Source organism: Acartia tonsa, chromosome 7, assembly GCF_053477335.1.
Source record: "Acartia tonsa isolate MP-2025a chromosome 7, ASM5347733v1, whole genome shotgun sequence".
NCBI classification, from domain to species: Eukaryota; Metazoa; Arthropoda; class Copepoda; order Calanoida; family Acartiidae; genus Acartia; species Acartia tonsa.
In genome coordinates, this window is record NC_137266.1 from 19,347,828 (window position 1) to 19,369,006 (window position 21,179).

Below are 21,179 nucleotides of genomic sequence, written 5' to 3' on the forward strand. Positions count from 1 at the left end.
TAAGTATAAAGCTTTACAACAGCCTAAAGCAGAAGAGAAAATGGAAGAAGAAACATTAGCTTGAAGGAAACCTCACCACAACAGAGTAGTAGACATACTTTAATTCATAGTGAGCAAAGGTACATTTGGTACAATTAGAATTAGACTTCCATTATATTAAACAAATTTAACTAAGAAAAGCTTCTAAAAGAAACAGATTGATTACAAATTATAGCTTAGCACTTTTGAAATACTTCAAAACACAATATTAAATCAATGAAGCCTGGATTATCATAGAGACAAGGAATCAAATAACCTGTATTATCATATCTTAGACCAATAGATATAGTATATCTAGATGGTCAAACTGGACCCATAATCTGTCAAACTAAAAAAACATACAAACACAAGGTTTTTTGTTTGTTATGTACAGTCAAATCATATAATACAGCAATGAAATATTTCCACAAAATAACTTATCCAAAGAAATTCAACTATTCATAGTTGACTTACTATATATGTTTTATCATATGTTTCACATTATTTAAGATAATACATTTTTACAAGATATGTTTTACCCAAGCAAAGCTTTGTCCTATAAAATGCTACTATATATAGGTACTCATTATGCAAGCAGAATGAAAACATTTTGCCCTTTTGAGCCAAAATCTATACACATTTCTACCAATAACATAGCCAGATTGTTCTTTAGATATCTTTATTCTAAGTGTATACACATTGTGTAAAGAATTCTATGCCCTAATGTTTGAGATGATTAAGAAAACAAGTAAAACACATAGACAAGTTAACTAGATTCGAGTCAAATCACAACTGCTTCATTGATTTTACATGACTAAGATATTATTTAATTTAAAAAGTGATCTCATTAGCGATTTACAGAAAAAAAGTATCTAATCTCCCTGTATTAAAGGTAGATTTGCCTTGTATATTAGGCAAATTTAGTGATTTTCACCTTAAATCTTAAAATTGAAATATCTGCCAAGAAGGAACAGCTAGGATTTCATTCTCAATGGATTCTACTTGGCACTAGGTCCTATTTGAACGCTGCATTGTCCGTTTTCATGGTAATTTTTGTTTATCCTTTATATGGTTAAGGCAGGGTGTGCAAAATAAGACTAAAGAATGACTAGAAAATACATACCCAGAGTTTTATTGCATAATGCTATAAATATAAAATAATTTAACTTAAAACTAGGTTTATTAATTACAATTAAATATAAGGTAAGATAATGAATTGGATTAAGTGTATTGGGATATCTATTTGTGTACATAACTGTGTAAAAACAAGACTTATTATCAATACTTAATTTAATCTATTACATGGACATTATAAATACTATGATGGTAAAAAATGACATTTTTTCACTATTATCTTTAGAGAACAATTGGTAATTAAATGGTAAATCAATTATGAGCAAAAAGCTTATCTTAGGCTAATTGTATTACAATTACTATCAGGCAGTTAATTGCTTAAGAACATAACTGTTTTTTTCTTCATTCTAAAATTTTATTAATATTGCATTCTATATTGTTTTATTTCACTTTTTTAATTCACTGTATTACAATTAATTTTTATCTTTCAGACTTTGTTAGAATTAAGTTTTCTTAAGTTGGACATTCATCTAAATATGAACTTGAATAGTTTCTTTCTTAGAAATCTTGTAAAATTAAGAAGTTTAAGGAGATTTTCTAGATTTTAGATGATTTTTTATTCATGTAACCGCGGATACCAAAATAATGAAGAAAACATACCTATATTACCTAATTTTGTCAAATTTTCAGTCAAGTGGTTAAAATAAATCTATATCCCTTTTTAGTTTTTTAACTTATGCAATTAAAATTCATAAATAGATGAAAACCATATTATGATAAAATTTTGAACAATAATTTGTCTCCACTTTTTCACTGTGGAACAGCTTTAGTAAGGTCTTCTATAGTATGTGGGAGGTGGATGACGACCTATAGTAACTCGTCTTCCGTCATCAAAAAAGTTTGCATAGAATCCAAAAGCTCCGAAGGGCCCAGTATGATGGTGAAAATCTCCAACTAAAAATATAAATTTGCATGATTAAATTGCCAAATGTATAATCCTCGGGAGGGAAAAGTCAATGGGTTGTTTATTACACTAGTCCCTAAAGTTTCATGATAACGTTTACAATTAATAAGCTTAACCATTTTGGAGACTTTTATTAAATGTTGAATGGTTGGTTTATTAAGTTGAGTGTCAAAACGTTTCAACCTTTTATTGTAATCTACAGAAGGGGTAATATTGTGTAACAATATTGGGGATGTAAATCAATTTATCGTCCATTGTCTTATTTCTTTACATCCCTGGTATAATCCATGTTTTTGGAACAAAAGGATAAGACATTGGAGATACGAATGTAATTTACAGTTTAATGTCTCCTCCCTCTATACTAAAACTCCTGTTCCTATTATGTTAATAAATTTTTACCAAGATCTTCCCCATAAGCTTCTCCTTCTACAGGAGCTGCCTCTACAACTGCATGGCCCTCAGGTAGAAGAACAGGAGGCTCTTCTTCCAGGATTTCTAGAGGTGGCTCTACAAAAACAAGTATAGTTATTTCTCGCATCGTATTATAAACGGCTTTCCGCGGATATAGAAAGTACAATTATGATATTAAAACCAGTTTTTTTAGCCCCGTGGTGCCGAAGGCACCGGCTAAAAAAACTGGTTTTAATATTATGATTGTACATTTCTATATTCGTAGAAAGCTGGATATAATACGATGCTAGACATAGTTTTTTCGTATGAATGAGAACCGGTTCCTATCCACCGGATTCGAATGAATACGAGAAAAACTATTATTATAATCAATTTTAAAATTCAATTACACGATTAGTTGAATTATGAAATACAACAGTACATTGCCTATCCCGATTTACAGTAATTTACACATGTATCTAACCTAATTTTAAAGCGGAATGGTTTAAAACTAAGATGTTCTATATCAGGTCTCTATGGGAGAATTTACAAGCATTCTGAAAAATATATATACACATAACAGAACAGGGAAGGCAAAGATTCATGCAATGCAGCAAAGTGACCTTTAGATGGATGAATAAAGCCAGGGGGTCCAAATATCCAAAGGTTGACCTAGGAGAAAATATTTTAATTTAAGGATTAGGAGTTTTTGCTTAAATTTATTAAGCAGATAACAAAGAAAGATAATTGAAAAATAATAGTCTTGGAAAAGGAGAGTAGATCATTTAATTTTAGGCAACTCAGGTATATTGTTTCTTTTCTTTTTCACATCAAATTAGATTTCTAAGTTGATTTTAATGGGAGTTCACTGAAGTATTTTATAGGTGGACGAATTATTTTTCCTAAGGTTAACTTACATGAGTACAAACTACAATAAAATCGACCAACCTAAAACTTTTATATGTTTACCTAAAGTATGACTAATGTCCTGTGGGGACTAGGCTTGTGTAACATAATATTCAAATGATTCAATAAACAAGAAATTCATTTATACTTTACTTTAAGTTGGTGCAACAATCATAAGGACGTTGATTTAAATTAAGATATTATAGAAATTACAGACATATTATGTTTTATTCAAATTATATCATGACTATCATATTCTAAAAGTCAATTCAAACATATAAAATATTTAAAGGTTAATATCTAAATTTCTAGGAAATTTAAAGTCATATCATGATTTAAAAATAAAATATGCTATTAATATTATATTTATTATCAGGTTATCAATTTTAAAATTGTATTGATTTTGTTTTGGTTAGACAAGTCTAATGTTCATTGGTAATACCGTAATAGGTAGGTTTTTCTATGAGTACAACAATCCTTTTTAAAATACAATGTTATAGGCAAAGCAACTCTATTATCAAGTCATAAAAGTGTTAGTATGTCCTTAAAAATTATCCTGTATTTACAGTTTTTTTGACCAAATTTACTAACAATTTTGTTTCTACTTTTGTTCATTTATATTCTGATTTGTCAGTTCTGACACTAAAGTGTTAATGTTTGTTAGTTCTACTGTTTCAGAGCTTCGTTTTTATGGATGTTGTCATCCTTGTTTTATATATGTATGTCCGTCCAAACGTTTAGTATATTCCAAAACTTGTTGAGGTTGTTTTATGTGATTTGGAAAGTTTATATATTACCTTACCATGCATATAGGATGAATTGCCCAAGAAAAAGCTTACCAATCCCAAATCAATGAAACACAAATAATATGATGGGGGGGGGGGGGGGGTTACTTTGTGCAAAGAAGCTGTGTTATCATAAAATAATAGTTATTTCTCGCATCGTATATTAAATGTACAATTATAAGATTATATTTTTATATTCGTAGAAAGCTGGACATAATACGATGCTAGACATAGTTTTTTCGTATGGATTAGAACCGGTTCCCATCCACCGGATTCGAAAGAATACGAGAAAATTAATTATTTGTACTAATAATCAATATATTGTAAAATATATAGAAATAAGTAAACAAACCACAAAACCTTTTTAAAAGTTGGAAGTTGCGTGATTTTCTTTGGATAAATCATAGTTATTTCTCGTATCGTATTATAAACAAAGAAGTATTCTATGATTATAAACAGTTTTTCGCAAATATAAAATGTACAATTACAAAATTAACACCATTTTTATATTCGTAGAAAAATGGTTATAATACGATGGATGATTTTTCTAATCCACCGGATTATTAATCGGTTTCGAATGAATACGATAAAGTTATTTATCACATCATACAATTAACAACTTTCCGCGGATACAAAAACTAGTTAATTAAGTTTTGTTGACTCGGAGGGGCGACAGTCCCCCGCCAACAAAACTTGTATCAATTCTATAATCTTTATATTATTATTCTTAAAACATGATTTCTCAATTTGGTTAAGAACCGGTTCTAATCCAGCGGATATTTGTCGGTTTCGAAAGAATATAATTTCATTATTCTTACCTCTGTGATGTCCATCGACCTCTAGTACATGGCTAAACCCAGGTTCATGATGACCATGCGGCTGGGGGTGGTGGGCAGGGGCTGGGTGGTGCACAAGGACAGGTGGGGGAGGTGCCTGGTGCGGGGGCACTACATGCTCCCTGTACACTGGCTCTGACTAAAATGAAATACAAAGTTGTCCATGGATATAAAAATAAGATCAAGGTTTAAATTTGTATTTATCTTAATTTTTCCCTTTACTATGACGTCAATAAAATAGGTAGACCAAAACCTGTGACACCTATCCCCTATTTCCTAGGGCAATAAACACAGCTAAACAGCTAACTTAACTTGAAAATAACTTGAAAATATTTTATTTTTATCACCATCATTGGTAAAACTACTTAATATATATAATTAGATAAATTTGATATGATAGTGTATTATTTGTTATTTAAGAAAAATAATTGTTACTGTTTGAATGAATGGGCCCCCCTCAGTGGTGAGATATTATCACCTAAAGCTAGATAAACAAAAACAACAAGATAAAACCAAATCATTACACATTTATCTTTTGTTTTATTTATGTATTGTTTAAAAATGATAATTCATAATAGGTTTGTTGTTTATAGTAGCTAATGTATCTAAAAAATTAGCAACAGTTAGCAGATGAAATAAAATCTTTTGTTTATTGTTAATACTAAAAGATTTATTTTAAAGAAACATTTAATCCATATTTTTTGATTTTCTGTTGGATATAGTTTGTAGCTTTACTTCAGAAAACGAAAAATTAAAATAAAAATTACACATTTTACTTACCTATTAAACTTAGAAGATTTGATGTATCCTATTAAACTGCGAACCAAAAAAATAGGCAAATCTGAATTTGTAGAATGGTAGCTTTAATATTAATTTAGGATGATTTTACTGTAAATATAAAATGTAGATGCATCTTTTGGTTACAAGTTTCCACCGTTAATTTTTCATTAATCAGCACCACGGAAGCACAAGATCTCAAAAACAGCATTTTGGTTAAAAACTGGTGAACCAAAAAGATATGCAAATCCAAAACAAATCAATGGAAAAAACGATTTTTTTGCACTTTTCTTCTGTTTTAAAGATTGATTCTGATAAATTTACAATTTTTAAAGGGATTTATGCATTAATTATTATGAAATGTAGTATAAGGTAGATATTAATGATTTTTTAAAATAAGAAATATTAGAAAAAAAGAAATTCGACCCCTATCACTTTAGAGGACAGCTGCTGACCTCCAGTCTTATGGATGAAGCTAAATACATGTTAAAGAGAAAAATTACTCCCAAAAGTATACAAAAATTATTTTTAATGTGTTAAAAAAATCCATTTTAAAATCTTGATTTTGATGATGATGGACTTTAAGATGCTCCTACGGGTAGTGATGGTGAGCCAAATGTTATCAAAATGCATGATCATGATGACAACTTATATATTGAACTATGGTCCAATTTTTGTATTCATAGCAGCCTCCAGCAAAGCAGTATTAAAAAAGAAAAAAATTGCAATTTCAATTACTCCAATTCATAAGGTAAATACTGTTATTTTTAGAAGATGTTTATATTTCTTGTAGTGAGGCTCTATGGAGATTGCTATGACTACAAAAAATGGTACATAGGTTGATAGACAAGTTGTTGTAATGGGCATGTACTTAGATAACATTTAACTCACCATCATCACCAACAGGAGCATCTGAAAGGTCATCATCCTCAAAATCAAGATTTTAAAATGGATTTTTTTAACACATTAAAAATAATTTTTGTATACTTTTGGGAGTAATTTTCATCTTTAACATGTATTAGGCTACACCCATAAGACTGGAGGCAAGCAGCTGACCTCTAAAGTGATAGGGGTCGAATTTCTTTTTTTCTAATATTTCTTTTTTTTAAAAATCAATCATTTCTACCTAATACTATATTTCATAATAATTAATGCATAAATCCCTTAAAAAATTATTAATTTATCAGAATCAATCTTTAAAACAGGAGAAAAGTGCAAAAAAATCGCTTTTCCATTGATTTGTTTTGGATTTGCATATCTTTTTGGTTCACCAGTTTTTAACCAAAATGCTGTTTTTGAGATCTTGTGCTTCCGTGGTGCTGATTAATAAAAAAATAATAGTGGAAACTTGTAACCAAAAGCTGCATCTACATTTTATATTTACAGTAGAATCATCCTAAATGAATATTAAAGCTGCTATTCTGCAAATTCAGATTTGCCTATTTTTTTGGTTCGCAGTTTATATAGAGTAGTAAGGTTTTTATTTATGTAGCTTAAGATTTTAGTGACTAATGAACCGATTGAGTTCTCCATTTAAGAGAAACTTTACATTGGCCCCGGGTTGTTTTTAGGCTATTTTTTTTTCAGATTAAAGTCTTGTGATTGTTTTAAGCTATTTGTCTACCCTTCCCTACACCTTCTAACTCAGAACCCCTATATGTTTGGGGAGTAGCCACTATTATTATATAATTGAACTAGTGGCTACGCCTCTAGAGGCCTCTAGTGGCACTTTAAATGTTTTTTTTTGTTCAAGTCTCTACGATACCTACCTATGTTGCGTTCAAGTCTCTCAAATATTTTTAAAATTTTTTAGATTTTTTCATGATTTCTCTTGGGAGGGTGGTCGTACCCTCCCCCAAAATAGTTATAGACCTTCCCAGGACCTATGAGAAGCAACCCTGTTAAGGAGAGCCCAATCGGTTCAGCAGTTAGCGAGATCCTTCAGTACACACAGAAAAACAGACACAGAGACAAACAGACATCCTGTTATTATATTTATTATAACTGAATATGAATATATACATATAATATGTACATAATAGCATCACATGTTAGTCTAATAATAAATTAAGGAAGTAGAAACCTTTTAATTTATACATAATTAGTGGTTAATCTGAGATAGGAAGTTAAGACACTATCAATTATCAAATACTAATGATAATGCATATAACAATGTTTAATTATTATAATGAATTATATTAAATTTAAAAAAAAATTACTTATCAAATAATTATGTTTCTTATCTCATTTTTATAACATGTATTTACATATTTTTAAAATCTGGTTCGATATAAAATTGCATAAAATAATGATTTTATTGCTATAAGAAATGCAAAGAAAATGAATAAAGTATATAAAGCCTAATTAGGTTGTTAAATATAGATTGCAAATTTATTAATTTTACGCAAATTTCTCACCAATCAATGCAAACTTTAAGTACATCAATTTTCTGCATATTTATTATTTTCTTAAACATTTAGCTCAGCTATTATTTAACTACTGTTTGAGATTAGCTTTTCAGGGAAACTACATTGCAATACATTGACCTCTAGCTATGATAGGAGTCAAGACATTAGTGCTTGTTGGGTGTTTTACCAAAATTGATATCAGGCTAAGGTACCAATTAGTTAGGGTTGATATTAATTAGATAACAGATATATAGTATAGATGTATATACAGATAACTACCTTCCACCCTTTTTCAATGACCTTTTTCGTCTGCTACCAAATTGTTTTCTGCTACTTGGGTGTGTAAATATTCCCGTTACCATTGGTTGATTTTCAAAGATCCAATTGAGAGTCGGCACAAGGTGATTGCGATAGGGAAACACAGTTATTTTACCCTTTCTTTCTCTAGTGTTTTACTCTAATATTTAGATATTTTTGAACGTCTCTTTTTGAACCACCCAGTGCACACTGGTCCGGAGGGGTCAACAATTCAATTTTTCCTACCCATCAATTTAGACAAAAGTTGACCTGCCAGCCTTCAAAGACATCCTGGGCCACCTATATTTTAAATATCAACCCATGTTAATAATATGTTTTTTGAAATAATTTGGGGCCAAAGCTGCAGAACTCTAAAATCTAAGAACGTATTATTGACATTGTTAAATTGGCTATACTTGCTTAAATCTGATAAAATCAAATATCCGCATGTTGGAAATTGTCCAACTAAAATAAGTCCTACATAAGTTCAAAAATTATTTATAACACAAAAAATGGTACAAAATGCAAAAATGTGTTTTTTTTCCTCAGTTTTTAAGATAAGGGTAAGTTTGGCAAAATTTTCTTATTGAGTACTCTCTGAGCTTTTCGCATGTTTATTAAAGAGAATTTGTTGGTATTGCAATTAGCTTAATATTTCACGATATATATGGCATCCGGTTTTGTTCGTTTTTTTGCATTATCTTAAAAACTAATAGATCGATTAAATTTCATCGATGTTGTAATTTAGAATTATTCCGACGCACGTAGAGGGGGGAAGGATCTATTTTTGCGGAGTAATATCTAATAAACAAAATGAAAACATACGAAATAGCTAAATAGTATAAAAATCTGTTATATTTCATGTAGGTTAGTTAAAATAAATTTTTAAATGTCAATTTTATTGTTTTATATTCATATAATTGATATTATTCTTTCAGCCTACTCTTTATGTTTCTTCATGTGTGTGTGTGTGTGTGTGTGTGTGTTTCGCGCCTTGTTATTTCGTAGCATAGAGTGAGGAGAAACAAGAATACACACACACACATTCAAACACACAAACAAATGCATATCCTTATAAAAATATGCCATAATTTTATAAGCCTCTAGTAAGATGAAATAACAATGATTTAAAATATTTTCTAAATGGATAAAATCAAGAAAATTTAGATAAAATAATCAAGATATTAAAAATTAAAAACGCGCAAATTTGAAATTTGCAGCTGGTGAAAAACTGGTTATACTTACAAAAATTTTTACTTCACATGATATTTAGCCAATGCAATTGTCTACAAAAAAGTATTTCAGAGTCTTCTTGATTGGACAACTCCTTCCCGCCCTAAATGTCCAATAAAACCTCGGGAACGGCAAAAATCAGACTTTAAAGGTCATTTTAACGGTCTTTGACCTTTGAGGTCATGTATTTTTTTTTTCATAAATGGACTCCCCGACCCATAAAACCCCTAATTTGCTGTATTGGGCATTAAAATCGGCCAAAAGACGGCTGAAAACGAATTGTTGACCCAAAACTGCGTTTTCAGACCAGTGTTGCAGTGTTTTGAAAAATATGATTTTCATTGTTGCTATTTGTTGGTATGATATGATTGTTTAGTTTTCACAGTTAGAAAGATGATGATGCTCTAGTTTAGCAGCAACATATGTGGTCAAACAAAACAAAACAAACAATTGCATTGGTCAGCATGGGGTAATATACTATATTATAAAGTATTTTATCTTTTAAAGATAGCACCTAGGGTAGTCCATTTTTCTTCAAAATTCAATATGTATTGTAAAAACTTAAATTCCCATGTTTTCCCTCTTTCATTTTGTTTTTAAAACAAATTGTAATTAAATTTTAAATTTAATTTAAGAACATACATACTAATCATGCTCTATATCATTTTAGTATATATTTATGTAGCAGGATATTCATTTAAGAATTCATTTTTTCTTCATTTCATCATGTCTAAAAATTCTATCTTTGTTTTGGTTCTTGGATATTTCATAATATAAAAAAAACGACGAGGACCAAACTGCATAACTTTTGTGTCACTTTTGATTCCTGTGACGTCATAAAATGAGGAGAAGTGGGAAAGAAACCCCCTAAAAAAGAGATGGAGAATATGACGTCAAAAGTTATGCAATTTGGTCTTCGTAAAAAAACGAGTAAATAAAAAAACGGCAGAATTAAATAAGAAGCTCTGGCACTAAAAATGAAACTTACCCTATATTCAGGTACATAAGGTTTGCTGGAAGGATAGGAGGAATGATGATCATAGACTGGAGGAGGATAGCTGGGCTCGTAAGATTTGCCATACTGTATTCCAATTATTTTATTGCATATAGTTTAATGTAAAAACAAGAATAGGCCGGTTCATGCGTAGCTTAGTAGTAAAGCTCTGAAATGGAAGAGCTAACGAATATTAACACTTGTATAGTGTCAGAACTGAAAAAGCAGAATATAAATGCATAAGTCTAAACAAAATTGTAAGTAAATTGTTGCAACACTGATTAAATATATGATACTGTTTAAGTGCACTAGCGGCTACGCCCCCTAGAAGCCTCTAGGGGCACTTAAGGTAGGAGGGGAAAAATGGATTCCATTCCATTTAAATTTAAGTTTCAAAAGAGTAAAAAATATTTTTTTGGGGGGAGGGGGGTTTAAAAAATCAAAAATAGTTTAAAACCTTCACAGGACCTATAAGAAGCTTTACTGTAAAGGAGAACAATATCGATTCAGCGGTTAGCGATATCCTTCAGGACAGACACAAAACGCTTACTACTTTATATAATAGGATACTTACATTTTTAGGACTTGATTAAAGAGATGCTTCGCTTATAACATTGCTAATATACCTAGGTCTTAGAGTAGTTTCACTCAAAAAAATATGTTATAATCATTATGCAATAAGATAGAAAGCCTTTGAATGATATGGTTCACCATAAGAATCTTTGTAATAAGGATCTTTTGGTGCGGAATCCTTGTAGTAATAACCCTGCAAAAATTAATAAATTTTAGATTAGGTAAAGTAGTAAGTTTTATTTCTAAAGCTAAAGATCTGAGAAATTACTGATCTTTTTGAAGAACGTTATTAATGAATTCCCATAATAAAAAGTATTAAGTTTTTTTTGTCACCATCTAAAGATCTCGGATAATACCGGTCCGAATCAGGAACTCTTTAAGAAAGTTTTAATAATGTCATGGGGTGGTTTTAGACTATTTTCCTTCCCTTTCTCTAACAACAAGGAAAAAAAACAATTAGTTTCTTAAACACAAATGCAAAGCAGTAATAAACAGATATTTAATTTTTTTATTAATTACAGGAAATAATAAATATAAAATACTCTTTTTATAACTAATTTACTTAGATCTTATTAGATTGTTATTACTGAACTTATCGTGTTCTTTATAAAAAAAAACTAAAAATGTATATCCTGCCTCTGGAAGGGGTTCATGGTAAGGTTCAGCAGCATACGGATCATGATGGTAAGGCTTGTCATGGTACACGGGTTCATGATGGTACACGGGCTCATATGGCTTCTCATGGTGGTACTCGTGGTATGGCTCCTTATAGAATATCAAATTTTTAATAAGTTTATCGGGGTTTGGCACCTGCAATAATAGTTATTGACCACATCGTATTATAGACAGCTTTCCGTGGATATTAAAATAAAAAATTATAAGATTAACACCAGTTTTGTCAGCCCCGAGTGGCCAAAGGCTCGAGCTAACAAAACTGATGTTAATTACAAAATTTTCATTTTAAGATTTGTCGAAAATAGTCTGTATTACGATGCTATCCATGATTTTTCAGATTTTTCAGAACCAGTTCTAATCCAGTGGATATTAGTCGGTTTCGAAGTCATACTGAAATTAAACTAACAGCTGACGCCATAACCTGTCTAATTCTGCAAGCTGTTTTTCTATCTTTGTTGAAAGTTATAACTGCTAGAATATCAACAATATGTAACTGCAGATGAGTATTTGGCATTTGATCTATACATATATCAGAATAGTTTGCATTCTATGCCAATGAATATATTATTACTTGGATCTGACGCCAGATTTTCATGTTCTCTAATGAAGTGAAACATGTAGCGGGCTAAAAGATTCTTCACATTCAACCTATTTACCCCATCTCCTTATACTGGATGAACAAATTGACCAATAGATGAGTTCGATGTTAGCAAGATAATTTTTCCTCTGTCATAAAAGCACGTATATTCTACATCAATTTCAATGTCTAACTACCCATTCCCCAACAATACCTAACTAAAATTTGTTTAAAAATTGCTTGCCTTGTGGTAAACTGGCTCCGGATAGGCTGAATGATGGTAGGGAGACTCTTTGCGGTAAGGATCATGTAATGGCTCGGCTGAGTAAAAAAGGTATCATCAATATTTTGTCGCGTTGATAAATGGATATAAAAAAGATCGATTATTGAAAAAATCATCAAAAGACAAATTGTACGCATAATTTGTTCAATGTCTTATGGCGTTCTGATTTCCAGCGGTTAAAAAACTATAATTTGTTTCAATAATGATAGTTGTGGATAATTGGAGCCAAAACATATTTTGTTTCCCTAAAAATTGTTAGTTAATTATTACATGTGTTTTCTGAATAAATATTTTTTTAACAGTTTATAAATAATAAAGCTTCGATGTTATTGGACATAAAGGTTCTTTTTTTATATTATATTTTTTTCATATTTACTTACAATTTTGTTTAGACTTGCGCATTTATATTTCTCTTATTAAATTCTGATACTCAATATACAAGTTTTAACTCCGTTCGTCCTACAGTTATAGAGCTTCGCTTTCATGAATGTTGTCATCATTTTTATAAGAAATTACCTCCTTGTCCCTTCACATGAACATAATACTCGTATGCTGAAAACAAAGAAAAATAGTAGAATCATATAAAATTATTGTATTCCTTCCTATCTACTATGGAAGGTTTAGCTGTGTTTCGTATGGTAGTTAATTACACTTATTTTAGAGGCATAGCCTGATATATAAATTAGAGAGTTTTTTGGTTTGTCATTTAAGATCTCGCAAACCATTAAACTAAATGAGTTATTAAGTTCTATAAAAAGTTGCACAATGTAAAGAAAGGTAGATAATGACATTCTAATCACAAGGACATTAACCAAGATTTTATAAAAGTACTCAAAGTTTTCAAGTCAACGAATAATAGAATGTGTTGATCACTTTGATATCAGAACCTTCCCTTCTTCTCTGAAAAAAAGCATAAACTAAACTATTTTTATTCAGAATACATGCCTCCCTCCCATCCATCCTTCCATCCATCCATCCTTGCATAATGCATACAATACATAATTAAAATGATAAACAGTTCCACATAAATACAAGCAAGAACAAGTATGTCCATCAGTAGCACAGCTTTAACAGCTTAAAGTAATTGTTAAGTAAATTAGATTTTTTGTTCTATGTCTTCTCCATATGCCTTTTTATATAATAGTCAAAATATCTCAACAACTGCTTAAACAATATATGGTTGTCTTTGAGGCAAAATTATTAAAATTATCGGATCATGTGAAGGAAATGAAGTTGCGGGTTTCGTCGTATTTTCACAGTAGCTTTAGAAATGTTATTTTAGGTTAGGTTAGATGATTGCCCCCTAGGGTTAGGTAATTGGCCCCGCAGGGTTAGATCCCCCCGCAGGTTTCGTTTCCTTCACATGACCCATATTATCTTTTAATCACTGAAAGAACACTAGCTTTAAGATGTTAATTTATTGAAGAGCACAAAACTTGAATTTTGGTTATGGATAGCAAAGCTAACAACACATAATATATAGCAGCCTAACTACATCAAGCTAATATTTCAAGTTTGTGAAACCACTGTGAAAATTAATCTATCTAAAGTGGTTTAACCCTTCATTTGTAATATATATGTAATTAAGAGTAACATTTCAACAAGGGGTATTTCTATTGAGAATAAAAATAATTATTTTTTTCCACCATAATGATAAAAACTACTAATACAATCATTAAAACACTACTTGTGATCTTAATTTGAATATAATGGGTCCTTACAAAAGCACAAAGCAAGACATTAAACTCATGCAATTACTAAGCGTTAAAATTTATTTTCTTTATATAATTTAATCAATTGTGAATTAACTTTTATAGAATTGCCTCTTTAAATTGGAACAGCTGTACTAAATTATGTAATAAAGTCATTAAAATGCAATTTAAATTACTTCTAATTATTTTTTTTTGTGAACTTTAACAAGCTTTGCATGATAAATTTGTAACAGTTTTTTTTTGCATATTGACCTTTAAAAAGTAAACAATAAAGTAAAAAATACCAGTGCTTGGCAGCTTTTCCGTTGGGCACAATTCAGCCTTCCCTCTACTACAAAACTTATAGAAGCCACCCAATAAGCCTCGGTCTGAGAATTTTTTTATCAATACACCAAAACCAACGCCACTCTTAGCCTTACTTAGCCTAAGACACCCAAAGCTGCAGTAGTATTTATCCGCCAATCTCAGTTATTCAGTCTAAGCCAGCAAACCACAGTCGAAGTCCTTCCTAGCTTTACTCAGCCTAAGCCGCTTATAGCTGCAGTCATGTGGATTTTTAAAATTTGCAAGAAAGATTAAGGAATAATCTGTCACACTTTCACTGCCGCTGCAACCTTCATCCAGACTCCGCCTAATATATAATCCACATACAGCCGCGGCTGCCGAGCTTCTAATATAAATGAAACTTAATTTTCTGTAAAATAAAGGTAATTTAGTTGATATAATTTAGTATAAAAAACTACATAGTATTGTTTTATAACGAGATGCGAATTAACAAGGCTGAACTTTTTACTAGTAATCTCAGACAAGAATATTGATATCCAAGTACAGCTTTAAATAGAATTTACAGAGCTAAAACAAATACAACACAAAATACAAACCTTTTGAAAAAATCAATTAAATGGAGAATGCTTTTAAAGTGAAACCACATGTTTTAAAACAGTTTTATAATACACTTATATAAAAAAAACTACAAAAAAACCTAGTTAAAGAATATCTATGATACTGACAACAAATGTCATAAGCCTAAAAAGCTGTCAAAAAGGCAAAACAAAAAGTGTCATGGATATACTTGAAAAACTTTTTGAAATGTAATGACATTTTGGAAATACACCCTTTGCTTTTTTCCGTTTTACACCTTCAAATATCATTTTGATATTCTTTATGTTTGCTAATGTTGCTTAAAGGCTCGGCAGCTACTTGCTGATCTTTGTCCCTGTCATTCAAAAAGCAAAACTGCCGAACCTGCGTTGTAACAAAACAAAGGAAATTAAGAATTACAAAAAAGTCTTATAAAATAGATTAAAAATTCGCTACAAAAATAAATCAAAAAGGATGAACTAACTATAAGCTGTAAGATGTGAAGAAAAGAACAATAGCTACTCTCATAAATATTACTTAATTTGTCAAAATTAATTGCGCTTCCGTTGTGTCAAAGATATTATGTAGTCAAGTAGATTTTTTAGAAAAACGCAATTTTAGCAAAAAAATGATTTAAACTTACATTTGAATGTTGTTTTTAAGATCTTTCTAATCAAGACTTAATCATAAAAAGAAGCCAATTCATTTGTAAGATCCTTACTTGTTGGTAATTTTTCAATAATCTAATTAGTATTTGTCTAATAATTGATAATTTAATTTATTGCTGTACTTCTTATAATACATTATGATATCAGCTACTTCCTTAAGGCTATTTGGCTTTTTAGTTAGAAAGAGCATTATAAATTGAGATCACTTTACATTTAGGTACACGAATAAATTACTGTGTTTTTGAAGATAGTAAAACCTTAGTAGTGTTATAAAAGTAAAATTCTACTGTATTCTTGATGTATAATGTATATTTTTGAGTCTTTCTGTGTGTCTGTCTGTGTGTAGTAGAGGATTTCGCTATCTGATGAACCGACATGGTTCTCCTACAATGTAGTTTCTCATAATTCTTGGAAAGGATCATAACTATTTAGGGGGTTTGTACTACTAACCTCCTAAGAGAAATCAGCCATAGGTAAAATTATTTCTAAAATTTTTCTTTTCAAAACCAAAATTAAAAATGGTGTAGGCGGGGGTGTGACTTCCACCTCCCCTAACATCAAATGCCCTAGAGGCCTCTAGGAGCGTCGCTGCTAGTATCAAAACATCTATTAGACCAAATAGCACGTTAGATATCCCAGTACACAGAAATATTAGCATGTATCTAACTATATAACAGCTAACAATACATTCTATTTAAAGGATTAAATCGTTAGGTTCTATACTTTATTTTTTTATACAAAAGGAAATTAATAACTGTTAAGAATTGGCTTTTAAAATCGACCAACAAACCAGACACTTATCAATATGTCTAAAAGGGCATAAAAACATCCTGACATTCTACAGAGTGCAGCTTCTCTACAACTGGCTTTAATTATTCTTAAAAGAGAAAAAAAAATAAGAAAGGAATTCAAATAAATTTAAATTGTATCTTGTAGCTTTAAGGGTAAGTAGGTCCAATAAGCATTCAATTTTAACCCAATAACAAAACACTTTATAAAATGGATATTTTCTGAAAGTTTTTTTTTAAAAATTATTATTCAAAATATGGATTCTATGGCAATTTAAAGGTAAGCAGGATTCTCCAAGTAACTAACATGTACTTCTGGTGCCAGGCATACATCTCAATGACCATTATAAAGTCAACAGGGTTTTAGTAAGCTAATTATTAATGTTTTTTTTGTGTTTGAATAAAAAAAGGCAAACATGATAGCCATAAACATTTTTGTATTCACATTCTGAAAAAATGTAGTTTGTTATTATTACTTTTCTTAAAATGGAAACTACTATTCTTGTTGAAGATTATTAATAGGACAAAACCAAATTTTACTACCACATAAATTTTCAATAAAAATAAGATTTATATTTGCAATAGATTAGGTTGAGGTTGCCTTAATAAATAATTTTGTACGGTGTTATAAAATAGCCAGTTATAGTTTTTAAAGAACTAGCAGTTACGCCCCCTAGAGGCCTCTAGGGGTACTAAAGGGTGGGGAGGAGAAGTCGCACCGTACCCAAATTTAAACTTTAGTTTTAAAAAGAAAAAGTAAAAAACAAATTAGGGGAAATAATTTTTTCTAGGGAAGATTTTCCTTGAGAGGGTACCCTCCCCAAAAATAGGTATCAACCTTCCCAGGACCTCTTTGAAGCTATCCTGTAAAGGAGAACCACATCGGTTCACTAATAAAGCTTATTACTTTATATATAAGGATATCAAATTGGTTATGGTTCTCATAGTTGTGGGTTCCCCTTAAACTGCCTACTAAGGACTGAACTTTGGGAACATTTATTATATTCTGACAGGTTAGATCAAACTATCAATATCCAGACTTCTCAGCCATTTTTCAAAGGGGTACTTTTGTCGATCATCATTGTATCTTTCATTATACCTAAAGACACCTGGATTCTTTTTAACAACTAAGCTAACAACATACAGACAATTTACAGAAGACTTGTAGATTAGCTTCATACCAGCATTTTTACTTTTTACCAGAAATTTTCGCCACACTGATTAATGATCACTTACCCTGAAAAAAAACAAAAGATTTTTTTTATATTGCAATTTGCAAGAATGATATTTTCTATAAATTAATTATAAATATCAAATAGTTACAACTAATTGTGGTTAATACAAGGATATGCAAGTCCATAAGCTTAAAAGTAGTGCAGCAGCATTTTAAAGAATAAATAGAAACTAAGCGCTTACTAAATAAAGTCTATTTAATTAAAAACGTAATTATGGAAAAACTGTTAACATTCTATTGATATGAAATTCAAGAGTGTATGTAGTCTTTATGGCTTTGATAAAAAGGCATAATTGACATATCGATAGTATAATATATAGTCATATTTAGGCATCTTACTATGAACTAGGGAAAGATTATCGAACAAACTTCACATATAGAGTAGTTTCACAACTAAAAAATTAGTTAGGGTTTTCACAGCATTATTTCAATTCATTATTCAATTTGACAAGTGAAAAATAACGGTGAAATTTTAGGAAAGTAAAATGTTAAATAATATCGCTATGTATTTTTTACAGGACCCCCCTCCCCCCTTTTTTTTGATTTAGGGGGGAAAAGTATTTAATTTCCTCTATGCCTTATGTCAATCCAATCAAATTAAGACTAAATACCTATTAAAACCAAATGAAATAACCCCCCCCCCCCACTCTCCTTATTTTTAATTTATTTAAAATAATAGAGGGGTTAGTATTTTTGTGCACGACTAGGCACTTTGAGGGAAACCGACATTTTATATTATTCCATATGTCATAGCTGCAGACATAGACGTCCAAGGGGGTGGTAATGGGGCGATTACCCCCCCCCCAAATTTAAAAAAAAATTTTACTCTCCCCATTTAAAATTTACCCCTACCCTGGGGGTGCCGTAGGCACCTCCAACCATTAAGGAGGGGGTATTTACCTCCCCCAAAAAATTAATAGAAAAATTTTTAACGGGGGTAAATTTAGGGGGGGGGGTAAACTAAATTTACCCCTGCCAACAGATTTTAGGAGGGGTAATTACCCCCCCCCCCCAAGCAAATTTTACCCCCGGGGTGAAAATTTTGGGAGGGGTACAAAAAATTTGCGGCGCGCTTCGCGTGCCATTTCACACCCCCCAAAAACGAAAAATTTTTACCCCCCCCAAAAAAAAGCTTGGACGCCCCTGGCTGCAGATCAAATCTTTTTCAGGCAAAAAATCTTTTGTTTTCCTTTTTATGTTGTTGTGGAGGGGGAGGTGGGGGTGGTGGTGGTGGAGGGTGGTGAGGGGCAGGTTCACTGTGTGGTACATATCCACTATACTGGCTTGGATAGTCGTACGGATCCTAGGTTTTATAGAGATGCTTTTATAACTTTGAATTAACTTTGTGTATTTAAACTAATCAGTTACCGGCAACCTAAGTTTCTGACAAAGATAAGGTTATAATTTTGTGTCTAGGCGCTGCAATTTGATATTGTAATTTTTATTATTATTAGCGATGGAAATCTTTCAAAATTTTCATTGTACATAACTGAAGGCTTCAAATTTGGGGTATTGGGTCTACTAGTGGCAGTCTTTAAACAGTTAAAGCGTTGTATTTCTTGCAGGCTTCCTTTAAATATAGTCGATCCTAATTTGAAAATCTTCCTTTTTTAATTTACTCTGTACTTTTAGAAGACATGGTTTAAAATTAAAATGTACAAAAATATGATATTGAAATTGTTGTATATGATTCTCTAATTTTGACATGGGTTTTTAAATTTAAAAAAAGAAAAGACACTGACAGAATAATGTAACTAAATTATGTTCTATATTCATTAATTTTTTGGTATTCAAATAAAAACATCTCTTTATTCCTTAGCATAGCCTCCCCCATAGCTGGGAGCTGATGGCGCTGGTTTGTGGTAGTAATCATTATTACTTTAATACACAGGTACAATCTTATTAGCTGAAAACTTTTTTGTGCAAAAGAGATCAATAAATACCAAATTATATGCGCAAATTCATATTAGGTCTTAGTATTATTAATTCAATAATGATATTCTTCAGGGACAAGATAATACATTAATTAGTGTATTTACTCTATGATGATAAACATAATTACCCCTTTTTTAGATTAAAACTTTGTGACACTGTTAGTTTGAACCAAACCATTCAAGATTTGATAAAACCCCTTAAAACAAGGATGACAACATCCATAAAAGCGAAACACTGAAACGGTAGGACAAACGGACATTAACACTTGTATAGTGTCAGAACTAAATAATAAGAATATAAATGTATAAGAGTCGAAGCAAAATTGTCAGTAAATTTGTTGAAAAACTGCTTGATACAGGATAATGTTTATGGACATACTTACATTTTTAGGACTTGATTATAGAGTTGCTTCGCTTATAATATTGTTCTTTGTTGTCCCATAAATCAATATACCAAAAATTAGATTAAACGGATAATTAGATCACATAAAATTTTTTTGTTAAAAAAGTAAAAAATCAACATGTTTAAATTGGACGTACGGACATTCTGATGATGCTTATAGAGTTGCTACGCTTTATAAATCATACCTAACTACTATAGGAGTCACCATGCATAGTTAGAAATCGATAGAACAATTCTATCATGCCTAAATTAACGAAAAGAGCTATCTCTCTGTGACGTACGTACGGACCGACCCTAATAATAGAAAAGCTTCGCTTAAAAAAAATTTATCTATTAGTCTTAGCAAAAAACTACTTTGATACATCACTTATTATTAAAAAGTGGGACAATCTATCAATTTTTAATCAATGAAAAATCACGTTCTTGCTGTATAAGATTGTAACCTATGATGATTATAAGCATGATGTGAGGGTGTGTATGGGGTATGTTTAGCATGGTATGTGTGAGGAGTGGTGTGGCTGTACAACTTCTTCTTGTGCAACACAGGTCTCTTGTCCTGCAGACAACCAGCCAGATTTTATTTAGAATTAATATTACTTAAATGGATACATTAAGTTAGTTTATAATGTTCACACATATCAGAAAGTAGTAAGTTTTTTGTCTAATGCAAACGATCTTGGAAATTGTTAGTTCTTATGTGTTATACTTTTCAAGAAGGCTATATAAGTGTCTTTGGATAGTTTTAGGAGATATTTCTGACATATCTCGTCCAAGCTCAAATCATTAAGT

The 21,179-nt window shown here is 30.8% G+C and overlaps 1 protein-coding gene across 1 annotated transcript; it reads right to left on the reverse strand.

The window, feature by feature from the left end:
- Positions 1-561: 561 nt before the first annotated feature.
- On the reverse strand, positions 562-19,760 carry LOC145324433 (uncharacterized). The gene is made up of 10 exons (XM_080167020.1): positions 19,713-19,760; positions 19,242-19,356; positions 13,307-13,342; positions 12,752-12,828; positions 11,892-12,020; positions 11,374-11,448; positions 10,677-10,769; positions 4,956-5,112; positions 2,456-2,563; positions 562-2,046 (listed from the first exon to the last, which is right to left on the reverse strand). Exons 1-10 carry the CDS (start codon positions 19,758-19,760, stop codon positions 1,919-1,921), a joined length of 966 nt encoding a protein of 321 aa, XP_080023146.1. The 3' UTR covers positions 562-1,918.
- Positions 19,761-21,179: the final 1,419 nt, after the last annotated feature.

Bases quoted from the DNA above. Each gene is read 5' to 3' on its own strand.
- LOC145324433 (XM_080167020.1), bottom strand. From the start codon at position 19,760: ATGTCAAAATTAGAGAATCATATACAACAATTTCAATATCATATTTTT. The intron at 19,357-19,712 runs GTACATTTTAAT...TATAAAACCTAG, and splicing joins AATTTCAATATCATATTTTT to GATCCGTACGACTATCCAAG. The intron at 2,564-4,955 runs GTAAGAATAATG...TTGTTTTTGTAG, and splicing joins GGTCGATGGACATCACAGAG to AGCCACCTCTAGAAATCCTG.